Source organism: Rhinichthys klamathensis, unplaced genomic scaffold (assembly GCF_029890125.1).
Source record: "Rhinichthys klamathensis goyatoka isolate OS25496 unplaced genomic scaffold, OSU_Roscu_1.1 h1tg000523l_1, whole genome shotgun sequence".
Classification (NCBI taxonomy): domain Eukaryota; kingdom Metazoa; phylum Chordata; class Actinopteri; order Cypriniformes; family Leuciscidae; genus Rhinichthys; species Rhinichthys klamathensis.
Window position 1 is genome coordinate 1048073 of NW_026607002.1, and position 24568 is coordinate 1072640.

At 39.8% G+C, this 24568-nt stretch overlaps 2 protein-coding genes across 3 annotated transcripts in view; one reads left to right on the forward strand and one right to left on the reverse strand.

Annotated features, from left to right (window-relative positions):
• The window catches only part of LOC130073045 (gastrula zinc finger protein XlCGF7.1-like), a 471752-nt gene that overhangs the window by 156358 nt on the left and 290826 nt on the right, over nucleotides 1-24568 (forward strand). The gene's annotated exons all lie outside the window — the stretch shown is intronic.
• LOC130073057 (gastrula zinc finger protein XlCGF8.2DB-like) overlaps nucleotides 1-24568 on the reverse strand; it is a 154058-nt gene that overhangs the window by 127540 nt on the left and 1950 nt on the right. The window contains exon 2 of the mRNA XM_056238479.1: nucleotides 15143-15256. Within this exon, the coding sequence (XP_056094454.1) occupies nucleotides 15143-15256 (114 nt within the window). The remainder of the gene's footprint in view (nucleotides 1-15142; nucleotides 15257-24568) is intronic.

The window sequence follows — 24568 nt, forward strand, 5'->3', positions numbered from 1 at the left end:
ACATGTGGTGTGTAGTGTTTGTGGGCACTGAGACGTAGGCACATTCACTACATTTAGTGCACAATCGACATGAGGCGATTTTGTTTTTGCGAGCCCTGCATTTTTGCGGGCTGTGTTTGTGTGTAGAAATGAGCCCTGGGTTGTGGGCATTTTCAGTACACTCATAACACCATCGGCTGTGGCCGGAATACCAGAAAATACACCGTTTATGTGATTTATCTGGGTCGCCGTGGGAACAGCATTTGTGTGCAGGCAAGCGGGCATGGTACTGGCTTGCTTACTGCAAAATACACTGGAACAGTCACATTTTCTGGAACTGAACGAGCGAAAATTTCAGTGGAAGTCTGGCCACGGCGAGACTGAAACACCGTCGATTTCCTAGGAGGCTAGGAAGACTTGTGTTGGTTTCGTTTTACAGAAACCGTGGTAGTGTTTGTGGGCACATTCACTACATTTAATGCACAATTGACATGTGTCGATTTCATTTGTGCGAGCCCTGTACCGTGGCGGGCTGTGTTTGTGTGTAGAAATGAACACTGGGCTGTGAGCATTTTATTACACTTATAACACCATCGGCTGTGGCCGGAAAACCAGAAATACAATGATTACATGATTTTTCTGGGTCGCCGTGGAAACGGCCTTTATGTGCAGGCAAGCGGGCCGTGATACCGGCTTGTTTACTGCAAAATACACTGTAACAGTCGCATCTGTAACAGTCGCATTTCCGCGAAGGCTTCGAGTTCCGCCACTGGGCCACAGGGAGAACTACATTAGCGCAAGCAGATAAGAGAGTGTCATCACAGTTTTGTGTGTGTCGGCGTTTGTATGCAGGTGTGCGTGTTATACAACAGGCTCATTGCTGCAATAATGACATTTTCAGCCGCTCAAACTAGGAGCTGAGAAATGTTTGAGAAATGGAGATTAGTCCGGCTTTGGCGGGGACTAAAACACACTCTTTTCTCATTTGCCGGTGACGCACGCCCATGGGGGGCGGGGTAGATTTCTTATAACGTAAAGAAAGCTAGCCGCGGTTTTAGGGCTTGCGGTCTTGATGCTGGCCCGTTTCCCTGACGACTCGCGGACAGAAGGGGGAGGTCCACAGAGCTCGCCTGTTGCGCGGCGGTTGCGCGGGCGCCTCCCAGTCGAGGCCGATGCTTTCCACGGCCTGAGAGAGCAGACGCATCAGCTCAGTCTCAATGCCGGCTCTCTTACCAGTGGTTTGGCGGGAAACGCTAGCGGAGGGGAGGTCCACGGAGCTCGCCCAATCCTCGCTATCAGATGCCAGAAGAGAACACGCCTCGGTGGGTTCGTCGAACTCGTGGACGGACGCGGCGGCAGGCGGCGGCCGTTGTCCGTCAGTGAGCGACTCGAGCGAAGCCGACGAAGCTGGCGGGCGAACCGGCGAGCTTTGGCGGGCTGGAGAGAGCTCGGGAGCGCGCTGGGCGCGGCGCTTCTTGCAGCGCGGCACCACGGCGGGCTGTGGTGAAGGCTCGGAGAATGATGCCAGGCGAGTCCTCAGAGTCACCATAGGCAAAAGCTCGCAATGAGGGCATCCGCCGTCAGCGAGCGTGATGGCCGCGTGATCCTCACCCAGGCAGGACACACAGATGACGTGACGGTCCCCGTCGCTGAGTGGGGCGCGGCACGAGCCACAGGATGGCATCTTTAAAAAGACGCAGCTCTTTTGTGATGAGAAGTGTGAGTCGCGTCAAGTAAGCGAGCAAACACTCTCAGCAGAGTAAGGATACAAAGTGATATAAAAGGATATAGAACGCCGGAAAGCGCAGCAGGTACGGCAGTTGAAGGCGGCGAGGCCAGTGACTCCAGAGCTCGTCCCGCTGAAAAGCTTGCTTCGACGGCGCGGCTTCTCACTCCGGATCCAGCGATGCGTGTGCTTCGCTGAAGAGATGAAAATCAGCTTGTACCAGCCTAACGAGCATATTTATAGAGTGAGACCACGCCTTTTCTGGCGGGACGTGACGATATGGGCGCAAGTTGCCCCCATTGGTCATTACGTCACGCAGAGTCTCTCTCGATAGGCTGCTGCATTTGCCGCAAGAGCAGCCAATAGGCGCGCGAGCTGTCTCGCCTGTGTCTGCTTGCTGCTGCAAAGCGTTTTACATTAATAAAAAATTAAGGATAATTTTTGGCTTCAATATCTCGTGGAAAAGAGGTTTTCCCCTAGCGTAAGCTATTACGCAGTACGAGAGATACTCTCGTAAGAGAACTGGAGTTCCAGCGGGTGGTGACATCATGAATAAGGGTGTGTTTTGGTATATTATTAAGCATTTCCTGTTTGCTCTCCAATATATGTGCAGCTGTTGGGCTACGGTGAAAAAAAGACACAACCCTTCTGACTCTACCTAGCACTCTGGACACCTGGCTGAGACCTGTTGCTTTCTGTGATGCTAAATTAATTGTGTGCGCAAAACATCCAATTTGAGGGCCCAGTCCAGCTTCACTGACTGCATTGACAATATTCCTAGCATTGTCTGTTGTGACAGGAATTGTAGTTCCTGGTCTCTCCAACTTCCACTCCAACACTGTCTCCTTAAGTCCCTCTGCCAGATTTGTGCTAGTGCGCACTGTTACCGGTAGGCGTGGCCTCCTAGGGCAGCGAAGCAAGTGCATTCTGGGAGTTGTTGTCTTTCATCCACATAAGCCAAAAATACATTTTCTGGCTTTTCACAGTCTATAAAGCTCCAAATTCAAAAATAATTTCACATTTCTTCTACATAAATGACCCATTTTAAATACACATTCATTTTTTACAGAGGTGAAGTATCACTTTAAATGCCGACGGGAGCTGCGTTTGAACTACGCAAGTTTTTTTCCTCGTAGTAGTGATGTTAACATTCGCGTGATGCCTTTTCAAGTGCGTTAACAAGTTCGAAGTGTTGCCAGCTACATACATACCCAATCATTACTGAGCAATGTCGGCACACTGCTTTCGTCTTATCAACTAGTCTTTGTCCGTCTACGTATTTCACTGGGAAACTGAAGTGTTCCCAAACAGGAGTCCTTAATGATATGGGGTGGGTCTTCAAGCTCTGGCTTGGAGATATATCCAGCTGCAGACCCGCAGCACCACCAGTTTCAGAACCCCAGTGCCAGAACCCCAGCGCCAGAACCGGAAGTGAGGGAGGGGCGGAATTATTTACAATGACACAAGCATGGTTATTTTTGCAAGTATTTGAAAATATTTAAAATTGTTGCACCTTTTAAATAATATTTAGGGTATGTTTTTATTACACAGTGAGTCACTGCTCCTTGTATGAACTATAACTGGTATGTGACAAATAAAGAGCAAGACAGCGCTCGTGTTGTTTGAAGACGTGAGAGTGCGCGCGCGCGGCCAGGGCTCTCTCTCTCTCTGCTCTGCCCTGTCATGCGCAGCAGTCATTCTATTCTACATCACTCACCGATCAAAATAGGCTTTGGCGGGACACAAATTTGCTTTGGCGGCCGCCAAAAAGCGGACGATCTGACGGGTTTTAGAAGATTTAATACAACCTGAAACTAAAAAACAGACCCGACCTCTATTTGAGACCGGCCTTTATTTACCCAGACCTGCAGCCACACCAGGCGTGTAAAGGAGACAAGTACGGTACATTTTTATTGTTTCTTTTAAAACAATGCCGGATTTTCTCTCTCTTTTTAGATTTTTGACATTATTTTACATAAAGAAAAATGCATGCTGCACATGTTCTTGTGAAATAAAGTATATTTTATATAAAATGACCATAAGTTTCAAGTATTATTTTTCACCATCATGATCAGGAAGTAACTCTCATAATACAATGAAACGGATAACTATATAGAATTATATTACACAAAATCAATGTTTTAAAATGCTTATTGTACTATACCTTAATGTATCATTATAATACGAATAAAGTATGACGTTTCGTGTGTAAAAATGCCGTTTCGTGTCTAAGCAAATTACGCTCCAAAACGTTAGGTGGCGTTACTCGGTTTAGAACGTAAGCTCCGCCCCTCACTTCCGGTCCTGGCGCTGGTGTTAGAACGTAAGCTCCGCCCCTTACTCCCGGTTCTGGCGCTGGGGTTCTGAAACTGGTGGTGCTGCCAATAGTAACCGACTGCAGAACCGCAGAACCATACGTCATAGCAGTGTGAGGACGACAGCGCCAGCCTGACAGTCTGATGCCGGAAGTGGGGGTGGCCAGGCATTGCGCTACTTCTGTGTTTTAGAAAGTTTAAAACAATGCTATTATGAATATATTTTTTAACGATTTCATTCAAAATATATATTTAAGAGATAGGCCTATATATATATATATATATATATATATCAAATATTATAAAATATAATATTTATAAAATTATAAAGTATAATAACTATGTTTTGTCCTATTAACAAAAGACAGGCAATGTAGCCTATTAACAAAATTTAATAGTGTTTTTTAAGTTAAAATGATACTTTATGCATCTGTTTTGTGTCAAATGATTAACAATATAAATTGAACAAAGCTTAAAACAAACAAAATAATAAAACGAAAACAAAGCTTGAGCATTTGAACATTTGATTTAATTGAAAAGCATTTTTTAAATAAAATGTGTTTTTTCCCCCCTCTGAAATAGCAAAAGCATCACACACTAGCTGTACCTGCTCCAAATAAATAATAGTAATTAAATCAAAATATAAAATCAAAATAAATAAAATAAATAAATTATATAAAACAAAATCAAACCAAAGAAAATAAATCTTATTAAAGTTATGCAGGCACACATTTAACAATAATTCTCAAGTGACAAATAAACTAAATAGATCAAAACTCCATACACATGGAGTTAATCCTGATGATTTCATGAGGCGCCTTTCGTCATGACACTCGCTTTTATTTTCTTTGGTTTGATTTTGTTTTTTATAATTTATTTTATTTAGTTCGATTTATTATTTTTATTTAATTACTATTATTTAGCTATTTAGAGCAGGTACATCTGTGTGTGATGCTTTTGCCATTTCAGAGGAAAAAAATAATTGTATTTAATTAATAATTTTTGTTTCAGTCCACCATAGAATTATGTTGTTTGGTCTATGAAAAAAAATTGTTAGTTGTGAAATGGTTGAGTATTAACAAAATAGTTTTTTAAAAGTTAAAATTATACTTTATCCATTTGTTGTGTCAAATGATTAACAATATAAATTGAATAAAGCTTTAAACAAAAATAATAATAAAATTAAAACAAAGCTTGAACATTTGATTGAATTGAAAAGCATTTTTAATAGTAGTATATTGTCTTTTGTTAATAGGACAAATAATTATTATATTTTATAATATTTGATATATATATATATATACATACAGGTGAAACTCGAAAAATTCGAATATCGTGCAAAAGTTCATGTAATTCAGTAATTCAAATTAAAAGGTGAAACTAATATATGTAGTTATAATTTTGATAATTATGGCTTACAGATTATGAAAACCCCAAATTTAAAATCTCAGAAAATTAGAATCTTACATGAAATCAATACAAAAAAGGATTTTAAATACAGAAATGTCGGCCCTCTGAAAAGTATAATCATGCATATGTATATAGTTATATATACTACATATATTAGTTTCACCTTTTAATTTGAATTACTGAATTACATGAACTTTTGCACAATATTCTAATTTTTCGAGTTTCACCTGTATATATACACACAACTATATATATATATATATATACACATCTTAAACATATCTTTAATTAAATCGTTTTAAAAACAAATATTTATAATAGCATTGTTTTAAACTTTGAAACGTTCTAAAACACAGAAGTAGCGCAATGCCTGGCCACGCCCACTTCCGGCATCAGTCTGTCAGGCTGGCGCTGTCATCCTCACACTGCTATGACGTATGGTTCTGCGGTTCTGCAGTCGGACCTATCTCGGTGCTGCGGGTCTGCAGCTGGATACTATTGCTGGCTTGTCTGCATTGGCCATGACGCTAGAGAGAGAGGCGTGCCGTGTATGTACCGCTCAAGTGCAACGCGGAGACTTCCGACACTTAATATGTTCGTGTGGAAACTCAGATTTGACGTAATATTGCATTTGGTGCGCATGTGCACCAAACCGAAAGTCGTGTACCGAAACGGTCCGGTACGAATACATGTACCGTTACACCCCTAGTTCTAACAGCTCTAACAAGTAGTTTTTAAATTTAATTTTTTTATCCATTTATCTATTTTTCATTTAAAAAATTTTTTTTTGTTTTCCTATATTGTCTCCCGCTTTCTCAAAAAATAAGATAAATTTGAGGAATTGTTTCTAAATTATTATTGGAGCAAAACCTTAAAGCTGGATAATCTCGAGTGATTGTAAGTGTGATGATCATCTGCTAAATGAGCAACAACGACCACAATTCACTCCTTCAGTCAGTGAAGCTCCCACAGCCGTTCATGAGAGTTTAAATGCTGGGGAATATTCCCATCTTCCCACAGGAGAAGAAGAAGCAAGCAGGAGGAATTACTCCAGGAGAAACTACGGACATACTATTGTAAAGATGGAGATTAAGGAAGAACCCTGCAGAATAAAAGATGAAGATACAGAGCAACAAATAGGTTGGTGTTTTCCTTCATTCTCTTTAATGACTGATGAGGAACATTACGATTAAAACTGACATATCCTTCTGAGACCCAGGCATAGACTTTATCCTCTGTAGAGGACATTATATTTTAGTGAATTTCTCTGAGATCATTCATGTCACAGTCCTGTAAAGAGCACATTCAGGGCTTTTCAGAGATACCAAATGTTTGGAGGTTTCACCATTACAACTGAATCAAATTTAGCACTCTTATCTAAATATGATGTTTAATCTGAGTGATTTTCAAATCGTATTCTGAGGTTGCATATTCCTGTTTTTATTCATTTTGAGGAAATCTGAATGTTTTTGTGCAAGTGATATGAGTAAATGCATAATGTTTACACACAACACCTCACTTTATTTCTCTCAACACGAGGACAGGATAGCTGTCAGTCAATAAATGTGAAAAAGTAACTAGTTACTTATTTTAAAAAGTATCTTGGATATTTTGTTGCAAATTGAAAAGTAATGTGTTACTTTACCAGTTACCTGAAAAAGTAATCGGATTACTTACCCAAGTTACTTGTAAACACTGACCAGGACTTAAAGCATGTTTATCAGGCATTTTGGGGAAACACAACGACTGAATAGGGAAAATTGTATGTCATGTATTCTTATGAAAATGTTGCCAAGTTATTACTTTCATTATAACATTTCTTTTTTCATTACATGTTGCCACAAGAACACATTAATATTCAAAGTAAATGCATTGAATTGAATGGGACCACACATTTATAGCAATTTTACACACATATATCATAAAGTAAATTAGTGCATCAAATCATTCTGTTATATCTTTCATAAAAATATATCTATAGAAATTTTGAAAGTCTTTTTTTAAACAAACTAAAATAAAATCGGAAAGAGATACTCTTTTCCACTGCATGGTACGACTCATACTGCTCGGTATGAACACGTATAGTGCTAAAACACTTAAAGCTGGATAATCTCGAGTGATTGTAAGTGTGATGATCATCTGCTAAATGAGCAACAACGACCACAATTCACTCCTTCAGTCAGTGAAGCTCCCACAGCCGTTCATGAGAGTTTAAATGCTGGGGAATATTCACATCTTCCCACAGGAGAAGAAGAAGCAAGCAGGAGGAATTACTCCAGGAGAAACTACGGACATACTATTGTAAAGATGGAGATTAAGGAAGAACCCTGCAGAATAAAAGATGAAGACACAGAGGAACAAATAGGTTGGTGTTTTCCTATATTCTTATGAAAATGTTGGAAGTTATTACTCCCATTATTACACTTCTTTTTTCCTTACATGTTGCCACAAGAACACATTAGATATAGACTAGGCCAAAATAGCAAACAAAATCTTTTTATCAACCTCTACATTTCCTAAAATAAAAAAAAATAAACTTAGCTTCCTAAACCAAAAACAGTGTGAAAAGATATATACAAAATAAAATGGCGGCAAACCTTCTACATCCTAGTCTAGAACAGTGGTTCCCAAACCTGTCCTGGCGACCCACCAACACTGCATGTTTCTTTGTCTCCCTAATCAAACACACCTGATTCAACTCATCAGCTCATTATCACATGGGTTAATGAGCTAATGAGTTGAATCAGGTGTGTTTGATTAGGGAGACAAAGAAAACGTGCAGTGTTGGTGGGTCGCCAGGACAGGTTTGGGAACCACTGGTCTAGAAGTCTAGACGCAAATTTTATTTTGCAGCCAGGGTGGTCTAGCAGCTCTCCTTTGGCTTTTGAGCTGGAAAAAACAAACTCTAGTCAGGCCTTTCGAATCGGCTTTGGCCTCGCGGCCAGATATATAGCAAAACATCTAAAACTAGATACTATTAGACTCCGTAGTAAACTGGATTTGTGCTAAATTAAGGATTTGTGCTAATTTCTCCTTTGTCCTTCTTTATTTGAATTTTGTGAAATTTTATTTGATTTTAGACCTGATGGAAGAAAAGGACGACAAACAGCATCATTTTACAGATGAAGATGGAGAACTGAAATATAAAAATGAAGATAAACAACCTCTGTTTCAAGAATCGCATCATTTCAAAAATGAAGATGGAGAAATGATGGATAAAAATGAAGATAAACAACATCTGTTTCAAGAATCTCATCCTTTCAAAAATGAAGATGGAGAAATGATGGATAAAAATGAAGATAAACAACATCTGTTTCAAGAATCGCATCATTTCAAAAATGAAGATGGAGAAATGATGGATAAAAATGAAGATAAACAACATCTGTTTCAAGAATCTCATCCTTTCAAAAATGAAGATGGCGAAATGATGGATAAAAATGAAGATGGAGAAATGATGGATAAAAATGAAGATAAACAACATCTGTTTCAAGAATCTCATCATTTCAAAAATGAAGATGGAAATGCAGTCGTTTCAAAGACTGAAGAGAATTTCACACAAAAACAAGCTGGAAAATCTGGAGACAAAGGATCTTTCACCTGTTCTGAGTGTGGAAAGAGTTTCATACGTAAATCAGAGCTTAATAAACACATGAAAATTCACACTGGAGAAAATCTGTTGTCATGCACTCAGTGGGGAAAGAGTTTCACTCAGAAAAGGCCTCTATATGATCATCTGCTCTCTCACGCTGAAGTTCAGGGATCATTCAGCTGTGATCAGTGTGATAAAACATTTGCCGTGAAATCACACTTTAAAACACACCTTCAACTTCATGCTGGTGAGAAGCCACATATTTGTTCTTTATGTGGAAAGAGTTTTGCACTACTGAAGTATTTAAAAGTGCATGAGAGTGTGCATACTGGTGTGAGAACTCATGTGTGCTCTGACTGTGGGCATAGCTTTTTTACAAACACACTGTTAAAAAGACACCAGAGAATTCATACTGGAGAGAAACCGTACAAGTGCTCACACTGTGGAAAGAGTTTCGCTCGGTCAGGAGTATTGAAAGCTCATGAGAGAGTTCATACTGGAGAGAAGCCCTATCATTGCTCTTCATGTGAGAAGAGATTCAACCAATTATCTCATCTACGGAATCATGAGAAAAAGGGTTGCCCAAAGTTGCCCATTGTCCAAAGCTAAGTATTTTACATTTGCTTTTCTGTTTTATCTCGGGATGCCCATCCTGAAGTAACTAGAGTACGTCAGCTCCAGTTTGGATCCAGGCTCTTATGAAGACTTCAGATGAAGCATCTCTGAATCAACATGCACCAATGCTACAATTTTCTATATATCCGAATCATTTGTTAACATGTTCACATTACCTCAACTATCTCATTGTTTCTGCTTTAAATTAATACGTTGTTAGCTAACTGTGTTATTTGTATATGTACATTTCTGAAATGCATAACTTGGACACAGACAGCTCTGATAACAGTTCACTCTAAATTGTAATGTTGGCATATGCTTTTTCTGTAAAGCTGCTTTTGAAACGATATGTATTGTGAAAAACACTATACAAATAAATGTGAATTGAGAAATAATAGTGAAGGCATACTGTCTGTACTATTAATTGCAAGTAATCAAATAAGATTTGTGTGTCCACTGTCCAGACATGTTAGGAATGCAGTAACACTCATTTATGCCGGCGTCCAGAGAATATGAACTTGTTTTGTACAATTTATATACAATTTGTTTATTTTCTCATACTCAAGTACCAAGTACATTAACCAGTCATATTTTGAAGAATAAGAACTGTCATTTTGAACTTTATTCTGCTGTTCTCATGATAACTGTATGAGACACGAAGGTCAATAATGCATTGCATGTATCCACTAACTAAACAACATCCTTTTTATAACTTGCATTAGAGCACTGCAGTGATGAAGTATTTTTTACAGGAACTTCATCTCTCATATTGTTAATGCCTGTTTAAATATAAATGGAAAAATCAGGTGCGGTTTTAGTTTGAAAGGATGATTCTATGAATGGCTCAGTTAATTATGCTATAAACTACCATTATTAATTTTAATTATACTAATTAAAACGTCTACAAATTTATAAAACCGATCAGAGATCAGGTAAAAACACACACTTGTACATTGGTTCTCCTCTTGACTCCATGTTTCATGGGTTGACAGAGATCATCAGCGGTGAACCATTGACATTTCGGTGTTTCTAAACAGTTGTGAGGTAATTAAGCCTCGTTTACTGAAATCACGTGACTCTTTAATACATGCTCTGAACCATTGATTCAGAACAAAATATTTGTAAAGGTTTCGAAGCTTCATGAAGCAATGTTTTGAAATTGCCATCACTATTTATTTGGAGAAATCTAAATCCAAACAACTAAATGAGTCAGTTCATTTAGTGAATGACTCAGAAATTAATCGAAATGAACCAACTGATGTTGTTCATTACGCTCGTGAAACGTAAACTCGTTACTGGCTGGTTTTTCACATTCAAATGTGTTAAGATTATGAGTTGTTTTCATTTTATTTAATCAACAAATGAAACCTGATAAACTGTTTTTAATGCATGTGTTACGTTTTGGTTGAAGCAGAGGAGGAAACAGAATCCAAGTGCAGTAGTCTTTTATTAAATTCAAAACTTCACAAATACAACAGTTCAGGGGGCCAGGGCTGTGCCGACAGTTCAGGGGGCCAGAGACGGCCACGTCCAAGTGATCTGAGGGGGTGGCTGTGGTTACAAGAGGTAAAAACGATATAAACTGTTCGTTTTCTCACACAAACCGCTCGTTTCGTGTCTTAGGCCATCAATGTGTACTTACATTTACGAGTCATTAAATCATGTTTAATTTGGACTTCTCTGTGCATGCTCTTAGAGGTGGTGACCATGAGGTAAGCTAAAACATACCAACAATTTATTTCAAAGTGAACTATCCCTTTAAAGGAGAACTCCGGCGCAAAATGAACCTTTGGTCTAATTAGGCAAGGCAAGTTGGCAAGGCAAGGCAAGGCAAGTTTATTTATATAGCACATTTCATACACAATGGTAATTCAAGGTGCTTTACATAGAAAAATCAAAAGAAATAGGAATAATTAAAACAGTTAAGAATAAAGAGATTAAAATAATCAAAAGAAATAAGAATAATTAAAACAGTTTAGAATAAAAAATTAAATAAAATACAGTACAAACAGTCGGACACAGTGGCAAAGTGCTCATTCAGTAAATGCATAGCTAAACAGATGTGTTTTGAGTCTGGATTTGAATGTGACTACTGTAGGAGCACATCTGATCTCCTCTGGAAGCTGGTTCCAGCTGCGGCTGGCATAATAGCTATAAGCAGACTCTCCATGCTTAGAGTGAACCCTTGGTAATTCTAGCTGATGTGATCCTAATGATCTGAGTGATCTGTTGGGTTTATATTCAGTGAGCATATCTGCAATGTATTTAGGTCCTAGGCCATTAAATGATTTATATACCAGTAATAATACTTTAAAATCAATCCTAAATGTAACTGGGAGCCAGTGTAAAGACCTGAGGACTGGTGTGATGTGTTCATATTTTCTGGTTCTGCTCAGAAGCCTGGCAGCAGCGTTCTGTATGAGCTGCAACTGTCTTATAATTACACATTGTTACCTAGTCAACCGTTCTCTGAGATTTGTTTTCATGATAATCGAATGTAAAGAGTTTTATCTCTAAAAACTGTTTAGCGTATAACGCTAGTAATGGGGGCATATAATAAGTAAAAAGAAATCGCTAGTTTATACCACTAACAAGGCTCAAAATAGCCCCACACGAACACAGTAACATAATGAGGGTCCCTACATGCAAAACGAAGCATTGAGAACTTTGTAAGTGTACAGACCGTTTAATAAGAAGATATATTATGAAGACAGTCCACTTCGCGTATACAGACAGGAGCCATCTTTGGAAAACAGTCTCAACTAGTCAAACCACGAACGCCATTCATACAGTTCAGCTCACTTAGCACGTCGTTCGTGGTTTGATTAGTCGAGACTGTTTTCCAAAGATGGCTCCTGTCTGTATACACGAAGTGGACTGTCTTTATCTTTATCTTCTTATTAAACGGTCTGTACACTTACAAAGTTCTCAATGCTTCGTTTTGCATGTAGGGACCCTCATTATGCTACTGTGTTCGTGTGGGGCTATTTTGAGTCTTGTTAGTGGTATAAACTAGCGATTTCTTTTTACTTATTAAATGCCCCCATTACTAGCGTTATACGCTAAACAGTTTTTAGAGATAAAACTCTTTACATTCGATTATCATGAAAACAAATCTCAGAGAACGGTTGACTAGGTACCAATGTTTTATTAGACCAAAGGTTCATTTTGCGCCGGAGTTCTCCTTTAAAGTAAGTGGCTGGTGAAGTCTTGTGTTACCTACACAATATCTAAACACGTCATCAATTTATAATTGAAAGGATTGTTCCGCTTCCATAGACATCAGTGTGTATTCTACAAACTATAAATGTTGTTTTGCTAGTACTTAGGTTATGTGTATTTTCTGAAACCAAAAATAAACCTTATGTGGTTGAAAACACTGAATAGTTGTGATATATGACAGCGCTGAAAGCGTCTGTCTCTGGCTCAGCGCCAGCCAACACGCGAACGCAAATTTGAATTTAGAAGTTGATCGTACGCGTCAAAGGGTTAACGGGTGATTTATCTGTGATGTTTCTTACGTCCGTTTCGGAGAACCAGAGTGCAAATATTTCAACGGACAGCTGAAGCATTTAAGTGGCACCGAAACGAGGCACCGAAATCTGCGTTTTAATTCGGTCCGGTTACATACTGGTTATAGGTACCGGGTCTGTGTTCATCATGTGTTTTGTTTTTATAATGATATACTTTACAGTATGAGAGCAAGTGAGGGTGTTGATGTTTGTAATAGGTGTGCGCTCAAACTGCTAACATGTATGTAACCCGCATTCCACAGATGGAAATAGAAAAATGCCAAATACAAATGTTCCGGTTCCGGTCCAACAAAATACAGAGTGATGTGTGTGTTTTTCCCTTCGTATAGTTTATTAAAATTTACCAGTTATCCTTCAAGAACATGGCAGCGCCAACACTATGGGATTGAACCAAATAGGGCCTTTAAAATGAAGAAAAGAGAAGTTTATTCAGAAAAAGTATACTTTTAGAGTTATGGGCACACAAACTTTAGAAAAATACTATTTATGCCACTCAGACATGAATGTTCAATTGTGTTGATAGAAAAAAAAGAGATATATTTCTAATTTCATCGTTATTTGTTATTCAAAAAATGTGCAGCCATTGCAAATGTGTACCAGTTTACTCATAGAGCCACATTGAGATCACTGTATCTCTGGAAATTAATCCTATTGGGCCTTAAAAATTTAGAAACGAAAAGGAAAGGTAATCTAAAAGAATATTAAGATGTCTTTAATATGAATTACAGTCAATTTTGACACAAATGACCCAAATGTGTTTCTGTCTGAGAACCTTTTATAGATCTTTAATACACATACTTAACTGTACAATGAAATTACATATGCTGTGTGGTGAATTACAAATATTTTGAATGTCCGAGTGGGATTGTAAATGCTCACTTTATACAAAAAACACTGATTTATCCTGATGATGCGACACAGAATCTGCTTCAAAAGAAGAGGGAGGAATAAAAGTAATACAATAATTCATGTCTATTTTTGCTTGTTGAAAATAATCATTTACAGATCTTCATCTTAATGCTTGTTCTCATGAGTCTTTAGATTAGATAGTTGGGTGAAACTCTTTCCACATAAAGAGCACTTGAACGGTTTCTCTCCATGAACTCTCTGGTGCCTTTTAAAGTCACTCGCTGTAATAAAGGTCTTCCCACAGTCAGAGCACACATGAGGTCTCACACCAGTATGAACTCGCTCATGTGTTTTCAGGTTTCCTGACAGAGCAAAACTCTTTCCACAGTGTGAACACTTGTATGGTTTCTCTCCAGTATGAACTCTCTGGTGTTTTTTTAAGTCACTCGATGTAATAAAGGTCTTCCCACAGTCAGAGCACACATGAGGTCTCACACCAGTATGAATACTCTCATGATCTTTTAAAATTTGCAGTCGTGAAAAAGTCTTTCCACATAAAGAACAAAAGTGTGGCTTCACATCAGCATGAGTTTTAATGTGTGTTCTTAAGCCTGATCCAAAGACAAATATTTTCTCACACTGATCACAGCTGAATGATCTCAATCCAGAGTGAGAGAGCATATGGTCATTCAGAACTCTTTTTGTTGTGAAACTCTTTCCACACTGAGAGCATGTGAATGGTTTTTCTCCAGTGTGAATCCTCATGTGCACATTTAGGGGTTTTTTCTGTCTGTAACTTTTTCCACACTGAAAGATCCTTTAACTCCAGTTTTTCCAGCTCGTTTCTGTGTGAAATTCTTTTCAGTCTGTGAAATGATGTTTCCATCTTCGTTTGCGAAATGCTGTTTGTCCTCATTCATTCACTTCCATCGGGTCTAAAAACAACATTAAAATTCAATTGAAGATGGACAAATTAGAAACAAAATCAGAAAGTTTGAGCAAAATGAGCAAAATCCAGTTTACTACTGAGTCTACAAATATCTAGTTTGGGATTTTCTTGTTTTATGTGAGTTTTCATCTTAATGTTCCTCATCAGTCATTAAAGAGAATGAAGGAAAACACCAACCTATTTGTTCCTCTGTATCTTCATCTTTTATTCTGCAGGGTTCTTCCTTAATCTCCATCTTTACAATCGTATGTCCGTAGTTTCTCCTGGAGTAATTCCTCCTGCTTGCTTCTTCTTCTCCTGTGGGAAGATGGGAATATTCCCCAGCATTTAAACTCTCATGAACGGCTGTGGGAGCTTCACTGACTGAAGGAGTGAATTGTGGTCGTTGTTGCTCATTTAGCAGATGATCATCACACTTACAATCACTCCCAATTATCCAGGTGCAAATGTTTTGCCAGAACAGTCAGAACAGTTTTGCAGTTTGAGTGCAGAGAAAAGCGCTATATAAATGTAATGAATGAATTACTTTTTTTTTCTTGAGGCGAACTAACCCTTAAACAACCTCGATTAAATCTGACTGAACACCTTCCGAACTTTCGATCCTCCCTAAAAGCCCAAACTTAACGTCCAAACCAGCTAGATCAGTGATTGTTGTATAATATAGTCTACTTTCACTAAACTACAGGACATACTCAATAATAAAGAGTTATTAAAACTGCATTAAGAGGCGAAAGTGATACTGTTCCTCAAGCGGCTTTCTGTGTGTGCGCCCCGAGACGGAGTGGAACATGGAAAAGAAAAGTGAACTTTAGGTTTGTGCCTAAACACTTAAAAACACACAGAAATATGCCTAAATGCCCAGCTTGGTGATCCTCATTTACTCACCCTCAAGTTGTTTCAAACCTGTATGAATGTCTTTGTTCTGCTAAACACTAAAGAAGATATTTTGAAGCATGTCGATAATCAAACAGTTGATGGACTATGGAAACAAATGGGTCCATCAACTGTTTGGTTTTCAATTTTAAGTGAACTATTCCTTTAAATAAGTTTTGTTATTAAGCGGCAGAAGTTACATTGTGTATTCCTAGGGTGCTTCTCAATATCCCTCCTCGTCTCCTCGCTCCTCCGTCCTCCATCCTATGACCCGGAAACCGATCGAGCTCAGCCATCTTGAAGGACATCTCAATTCTCTAATTGCACCGCGAGGAGGCGAGGATCGAGGAGTGAGGAGGCTTCCAGAGGAGTCATTAGCGAGGATACACAGGTGTACCCTTTGCGGAAGAGTTTTATCGACTAAACATGACGCACATATCAATTCTCCTCCCCCATCACATCTGTCACAATCATTTGAATTTATACTTTACTTTTGTAGTTTACATAAACCACACAACTCACATATTTCAACAAGGTATCTTGCTTTATTATTATTTATTATTCATTTCTTAAATAAACAAACTTTAACAACATGAGGGCAGATCCTTTGAGCGCTGCTGATGACGCAGTGAAGTGACGTTCGAGTGATCAAGTATTCCAATGTATAAAAAAAGCTTTCATTCAATTCCTCCGTCCTCATATTTTTTCCTTGCAGCCTTCCCTCGCGTCCTACAGGGGGTGGAGCTGAGACGCGAGGAAAGGAAGCGAGGAAAGGAAACGAGGATGCACAAATAAAAAATGAGAAGCACCCCTAGTGTTAGGAAAGTTCACTTTCTACATGAACTAGTTCAAAGTTCAGTTCACAAATTTTAAAATTAACTAGTTCAGTTCACAGTTCACACTTCACAATTTTGAACTGAGTTCACTTCTAGTTCATAGTTCATAGTTAATTCTGCACAGAAATATAAGATTTTTCCCATCCTCACCGACCTTGTCATAAAACTCGTTTAAATGATCATACGACGCCTCCACGCTGCTTTGTCGGGTGTCTGCTTTTTGTTTTGAATACGCATGCGGCGGTGCGACACTGGTGGCTGGTGTTGCCAGATTGGGTGTTTTTCCACCGCTACATATTAAGGCCTGTTTACGGTGTGTTTTAGCCGGGTTTTCGCCTGGAAAGCTCTATAGAAATCTAGCACCCTACCGAACGAAGTTAAACTGAGAGAGCGTGCGTTCACAGACACCTACGTTCAGTTCGCGTTCGCCCAAAATATGAACGAGTTCATGAACTATCGTTCAATGAACACGTTCAGGCACAACACTTTTAACTGATTTAATTTACTGTGTTTATCAGAATGTGATTTTATTTTTATTGGCACTGCAGAAATTTAAATCAGACAACTTGCATTGAGCTGCTCAGACACAACTGGAGTTGTTAAGGTAAATCTTCATATCTAATAACACTCACATGTTTTATTAATTAAACTTGTACCATATAACTTTAAAATTAATTCAAAAATGACATTAAAATCCAGAAGGTGTCCAGAAGGTGAATACAATTACAATTAAATTCAATTCCAAGTTTAAAACTTTATTCCAAATCAAATATATTTGGGAAGATAAATAGTGTTTGTATAATCTCAAACAAGATAATAGATTTTATATTGGTTGTTTTGTATGAAGGTTAGATAGTTTAATATGGTTTCCACCAGTAGAGGCGCTCGAGCAACTGAAGCAATGACACTGTCACATGTCTGTCCTGTCTTGTGATGCACATGGGTGTTTTGTTATGTTGAGCCATGTGCTCTTGTCATTGTCTGATCCCTCCCCCTCGTTACCTAATTATTGTTTGAGTTCTCCCACCTGTTCCCTCTTGATTTGTTCCCTTCTTAAGTCTCCTCTTGTTTGCAGTCCTTGTCGGATCGTTGTCTAATGTTTCCTGTTCCCTGTTCCCTGTGATCCTCCAGTAAGTTTCTTGTTCTGTTTGTTTTAGTTTTATTAGTTATGTTTTCCCCGTCGTGGGTTTTGTGTTTATGTTTTCTTTTGTAAATAAATATAATTTCTCCTGCACTTGAGTCCTCACACTTTTTTTTCTTACCCGTTCCGTGACAGACACGCATCCAAGGTAGGCTATCAATTTATCTTGCTTCAGTACCATTTTGCTTTTATTCCTGTAGGAGGTATAAGATATAAATATAAAATGTCATGAATGATATAAAGCAAACATTATTGTTGAATTGTGTGCAATATTGCATCTCATTCTATTATGCTTTTATCTTAGATTAGATTTATCAAATAGTTGATAAATAAGGAATAAAGGGGGAGAGCTCCTTGGCCGCATGCTTTCAGTTTTAAATATTTATATTTTTTTCCGGTATATGATTTTGTTTGAATATTTTGTCTCTTTCTATACTGATCCTTTTTCTTATTTCTAAAGTAATGCAGGGGCAATGCTGAGATAGATGCGTACAAGGAGCACGTGGCCAAGAGGAAGATACAGATGACGAGCAAGCAGTTCAGGCACACTTCAACCCCAGCGGCCAGCAGGACTGTAGACTCCACAACAGAACCAAGCCCTGATCAACCACCCTCAACCAGGAGTTCAGGCACACATCAACCCAGTGGCCAGCAGGACTGTAGACTCTACAACAGAACTAGGGCTGCAACTAACGATTATTTTGATAATCGATTAATCGGACGATTATTTTTTCGATTAATCGGATAAAAATTCAATTAGATTTTTTGTTTATTATGACTAAATAAAACCCGGTTACACTTTATTTTAAGGTGTCCTTGTTACAGTGTAATTATATATTTAAGTACAGAGTAATATTAAGTAACTACATGTACTTACTATAGGAATAGGGTAGGATTAGGTTGAGGGATAGTTGCATGTAATTATGCATAATTTACTGTTATTACTACAGTAAGTACATGTAACATATGTAACAAGGACAGCGTAAAATAAAGTGTTACCTAAAACCCTAAATTAGGATATTTATGTGTAAAAGTGTACTTTAAAAAGTGCAAAAGCCACACATTGAGTTTTACAAATATCAATATTTGCATTGTTTTTAATGATAATTGCTGATGGCAAGTTGACAACCATGATTAATGTAAAAAAAAAAACATTTAAATATCCAACATATTGTTTTAACACAATTTTTGTTAAAACAAATTTACAGACATGTTGTTCAGATGTGAAGATATAAACTAAAAACATCTCAAATATATAATTCATTTAATTTTTATTCAAAATTAATTGAATTATAAGGATAATTTGTAAAAATAAATATAGAAAGACTGAAAACAAGCGTGTGAACGTAGAGCCGCAGTAGATCGCGTTTGAAAAACAATTAAAACTTAATAGTAGACAAATGCTATATAAAGAGAGCGGAGTGGAGGTACGCAGCAAGCTAACAGGCTTGATTAAAAAGACAGGAAAAATTATGCATTAGTGCACAAACATTCGCTGAAAACCACTGAGTACAGTGACTAAAAAACAATAATTTACTGCTGCTGTTATTAACTGCCTTTATATTTAGTGCTTCGCTTTGTAAAGACCGTTTTAATTTAATATTTCTGCGGTAGCACTATTTTAATCCATCACTTATGTTGCGAGCGAACTGATTGCGCAACCTGATGCTCGAGACGCAAAATACAGACATCCCAAGTCTCCCGGAAGTTCTGGAAGTCACCCGCATATTGATAGCGGCTCGCAAATTAGTTCAAACTCCCGGGATTTGAGCACGCAAGCAAGAGCGCGCATGTGAGACAGAAGAGACTGTGCTCCAAACCGTGTAGCGCGAGCGCGCAGCAGAGCAACGGAGGGAGAGAGACCTTGCGTGTGTGCCTCATGAAGCGCGTGTAAGACAGAGAGCATCCTGATTGGCCTGTTTCAACCAATCACCAGTAAACGCTCCCCGTGACGTAAGCAGACCAACTAATCGATAATGACATTCGTTGACAACGATTTTCATAATCGATTATTATCGATTTTATCGATTAGTTGTTGCAGCCCTAAACAGAACCAAGCCCTGATCAACCACCCTCAACCAGCAGTTCAGGCACACATCAACCCAGCTGTAGACTCTACAACAGAACCAAGCCCTGATCAACCACCCTCAACCAGCAGTTCAGGCACACATCAACCCAGCTGTAGACTCTACAACAGAACCAAGCCCTGATCAACCACCCTCAACCAGCAGTTCAGGCACACATCAACCCAGCGGCCAGCAGGACTGTAGACTCCACAACAGAACCAAGCCCTGATCAACCACCCTAAACCTGCAGTTCAGGCATACATCAACCCAGCGGCCAGCAGGACTGTAGACTCCACAACAGAACCAAGCCCTGATCAACCACCCTCAACCAGCAGTTCAGGCACACATCAACCCAGCTGTAGACTCTACAACAGAACCAAGCCCTGATCAACCACCCTCAACCAGCAGTTCAGGCACACATCAACCCAGCGGCCAGCAGGACTGTAGACTCTACAACAGAACCAAGCCCTGATCAACCACCCTCAACCAGCAGTTCAGGCACACATCAACCCAGCGGCCAGCAGGACTGTAGACTCCACAACAGAACCAAGCCCTGATCAACCACCCTAAACCAGCAGTTCAGGCATACATCAACCCAGCGGCCAGCAGGACTGTAGACTCTACAACAGAACCAAGCCCTGATCAACCACCCTCAACCAGCAGTTCAGGCACACATCAACCCAGCGGCCAGCAGGAATGTAGACTCTACAACAGAACCAAGCCCTGATCAACCACCCTCAACCAGCAGTTCAGGCACACATCAACCCAGCTGTAGACTCTACAACAGAACCAAGCCCTGATCAAACACCCTCAACCAGCAGTTCAGGCACACATCAACCCAGTGGCCAGCAGGACTGTAGACTCTACAACAGAACCAAGCCCTGATCAACCAGCAGTTCAGGCACACATCAACCCAGCGGCCAGCAGGACTGTAGACTCCACAACAGAACCAAGCCCTGATCAACCACCCTAAACCTGCAGTTCAGGCATACATCAACCCAGCGGCCAGCAGGACTGTAGACTCCACAACAGAACCAAGCCCTGATCGACCACCCTCAACCAGCAGTTCAGGCACACATCAACCCAGCGGCCAGCAGGACTGTAGACTCTACAACAGAACCAAGCCCTGATCAACCACCCTTAACCGGCAGTTCAGGCACACATCAACCCAGCGGCCAGCAGGACTGTAGACTCTACAACAGAACCAAGCCCTGATCAACCACCCTCAACCAGCAGTTTGGTGACGGATACACATCAGAGAACCTCAGTAAAAATGTGAAGATTTTACTTTCTCTTTTTTATTGTTCTTAATTATACTGTGACGCTGCTATTTTGTTATTGGTATTGAGTTATATGTTTGATAATAAAAAGTTAAACTGGCAAAAACAAACTTTTTTTTTTTTTCTCGGGGTGGGGCATCATAAAGGAATTATGCTTAGGGCACCAAGATGGCTAGCAGCGGCACTGGGTCCGGTTACATACTGGTTATAGGTACCGGGTCTGTGTTCATGTTATTATAATGATATACTGTACAGTATGAGAGCAAGTGAGTGTTAATGTTTGTAATAGATGTGCGCTCAAACTGCTTACATGTATGTAACCTGCTTTCCACAGATGGAAATAGAAATATGCCAAATACAAAGGTTCCAGTCCAACAGCAGAGGTATGTGTGTGTTTTCCCCTTGTGTCTTCCCCACATTTGGAAAACTGACCAAACCTAAGGACAATATAACCTCCACATTCACTGCAGACAAATGCAATAACTTCCTGTCATACCAAAATCCATACCATACGCTGTTCACTAACATCCACTTCCTCCGCTTCTCCTCTCCCTGAATATCAACTTACTCCGCTCACACTCCACAGTTTCTCCTCCTTCTCTCCTCTGACACCTCCAAACTCCTTTCAACTATGAAATTCTCCAACTGCCAGCTTGACCTGATCCCCTCACCCCTCTTTAAAACCTGTCAACAAATCCTCATCCCTCTTATCACCATGATCATTAACACTTCCCTCATGTCTGGATCCGTTCCATCCCCGCTAAAACTTGCGTCCATCACACTCCTCCTGAAAAAACCTGGCCTGAACCCTGACAATCTGGACAACTTCAGACCCATCTCCAATCTCCCGTTACTCTAAAAAATTCTGGAACGCGCCATCACACAACTCCACCAATATCTCCACTCCCCTCAACTTTTCGAAACATTTCAATCCGGATTCCGTCCACACCACAGCACAGAAACACCCCTTCTTAAAGTCACAAGTGATCTCCTCATTGCTGCCGACTCTGGTTCCATATCCATCCTCCTTCTCCTCGACCTCTCCGCTGCATTTGACACTATAGGCCATACTGTCCTCCTCCATCGTCTTATATCTATTGGCATCTCTGGCACAGCACTTCTTTGGCTCACCTCCTACCTCTCTGACCGTCACCACTTTGTCTCTGTTAACAACTGCAACTCCCACACCTCCCCTGTCACCCATGGTGTCCCCCAAGGTTCCGTGCTCGGCCCCCTCCTCTTCACCATCTACATGCTTCCCCTCGGTCAGATCATCCGCCACCATGGACTCCATTTTCATTGCTACGCCGATGATACCCAACTCTACATATCCACCAAATCCATCACCCCCGGCTATCCTCTCCACCATCACCGGTTGTATTTCCGACATAAAGACCTGGATGGACAATAACTTTCTTAAACTCAACAGCAATAAAACAGAACTCCTTATCACCGGCCCAAAATCACTCCTCTCTTCTATTCAGAACTTTACTCTCCTTATCGACGGACAGAATGTCTCCCCCTCCCTCTCTGTTCGAAACCTTGGTATCATAATGGACTCAACCCTCTCATACCGAACACACATCAACCATATCACTAAACTATCCTTTTTCCACCTCCGCAACATTGCCCGTTTTCGCCCCTCCCTCACCCTGTCAACAGCTGAAATCCTCATTCACGCCTTCATAACTTCAAGACTTGACTACTGCAATAGCCTTCTCTACGGACTTCCTACCAATCAACTACAAAAACTACAATACATCCAGAACTCAGCCGCCCGCCTCCTCACCCAGACCCGGTCCCGGGAACACATCACTCCCGTTCTCCAGCAGCTCCATTGGTTACCTGTTCATTATCGCATTAAATATAAGCTCCTCCTCCTCACCTACAAGTCCCTCCATAACCTGGCCCCGCCCTACCTCACTGAGCTTCTGGTACAGCACCAATCCACCCGCCACCTCTGCTCATCTAGCACAAACCACCTTACCCCGATCACCCGCACTAACCGCCGGACCTTGGGGGATCGAACTTTCGCTATTGCTGTCCTCACTCCTTACATCCATTAGAAACTCTGATTCACTGCCAAACTTCAAATCAGTACTCAAAACCCACCTGTTCAAACGAACTTTTCCTTAAAATCCCCTTTTTGTTTTGTTTTTGTTTTTTGTTTTATTCTGCATGTGAAGCGTCTTTGAGTGTCCAGAAAAGCGCTATACAAGTGTGATGTATTAGTATTAGTATTATTATTAGTATAGTTTATTAAAATTGACCAGTTATCCTTCAAGAACATGGCTGCGCCAACACTATGGGATAACACTAACAATAACCAAATAGGGCCTTTAAAATGAAGAAAAGAGAAGTTTATTAAGAAAAAGTATACTTTTAGAGTTATGGGCACACCGACTTTAGAAAAAGACTATTTATGGCACTCAGACATGAATGTTCAATTGTGTTGATAGAAAAAAAAGAGATATATTTCTAGTTTTATCATTATTTGTTATTCAGAAAATGTGCAGCCATTGAAAATGTGTACCAGTTTACTCATAGAGCCACATTGAGATCACTATATCTCTGGAAATTAATCCTATTTGGCCTTAAAAATTAAGAAACCAAAAGAAAAGGTAATCTAAAAGAATATTAAGATGTCTTTAATATGAATTACAGTCAATTTTGACACAAATGACCCAAATGTGTTTATGTCTGAGAAACTTTTATAGATCTTTAATACACATACTTAACTGTAGACACTGAAATGCTGTGTGGTGAATTACAAATATTTTGAGTGTCCCTTATTTTCCTTTCCAGAAGCATAGACAGTAAAAGAAATGGACACAGCGACCCCATGGACTTCAACTGAGAAAAGTGAAGCCCATTAGAAGCCCATTCTTCCTGATGGCTGAGCGACTGCGCAGGCTCAAACTGAGCTTGACGACGGAGATGTGACGTGAGCAACCTGTCTGACAGTTGTACGTCTTCTAGTAGCTGTGCCGAGAGAAATCAGAATCATTCCCTTCCGAATCTCGCAGAGCCGGAGATCGTGAGTATTAGCTGTTCATGAGCAGCAGGATCAACTTTATGACTCTCAATGGGCTTCTCCCTCGACTTTATGCCTCCACATCCCCCCGATTTAAATGAGCTTCTCCTCCTGTCTATACGGTAATTTCTCTACTGTGTGACAGAGAGTCGCGTGTTATGACGCAATCGTTAGCCTATTTTTACAAAAACTGCTTCTACGGGGCCATAACGTAAGATACAAAGTAATGGAGCCTTATGATTGTCTTGTTTCTTTAGAAATAAATAATGGACAAATGGAGTCTTTAAACGCCTCAGATGTTAAGTTATTCGCTGTCAAAGTGACGCCAAAATGAATGGGAGTCAATGTAATGCTAACAGCAGGTGAAGGTCTG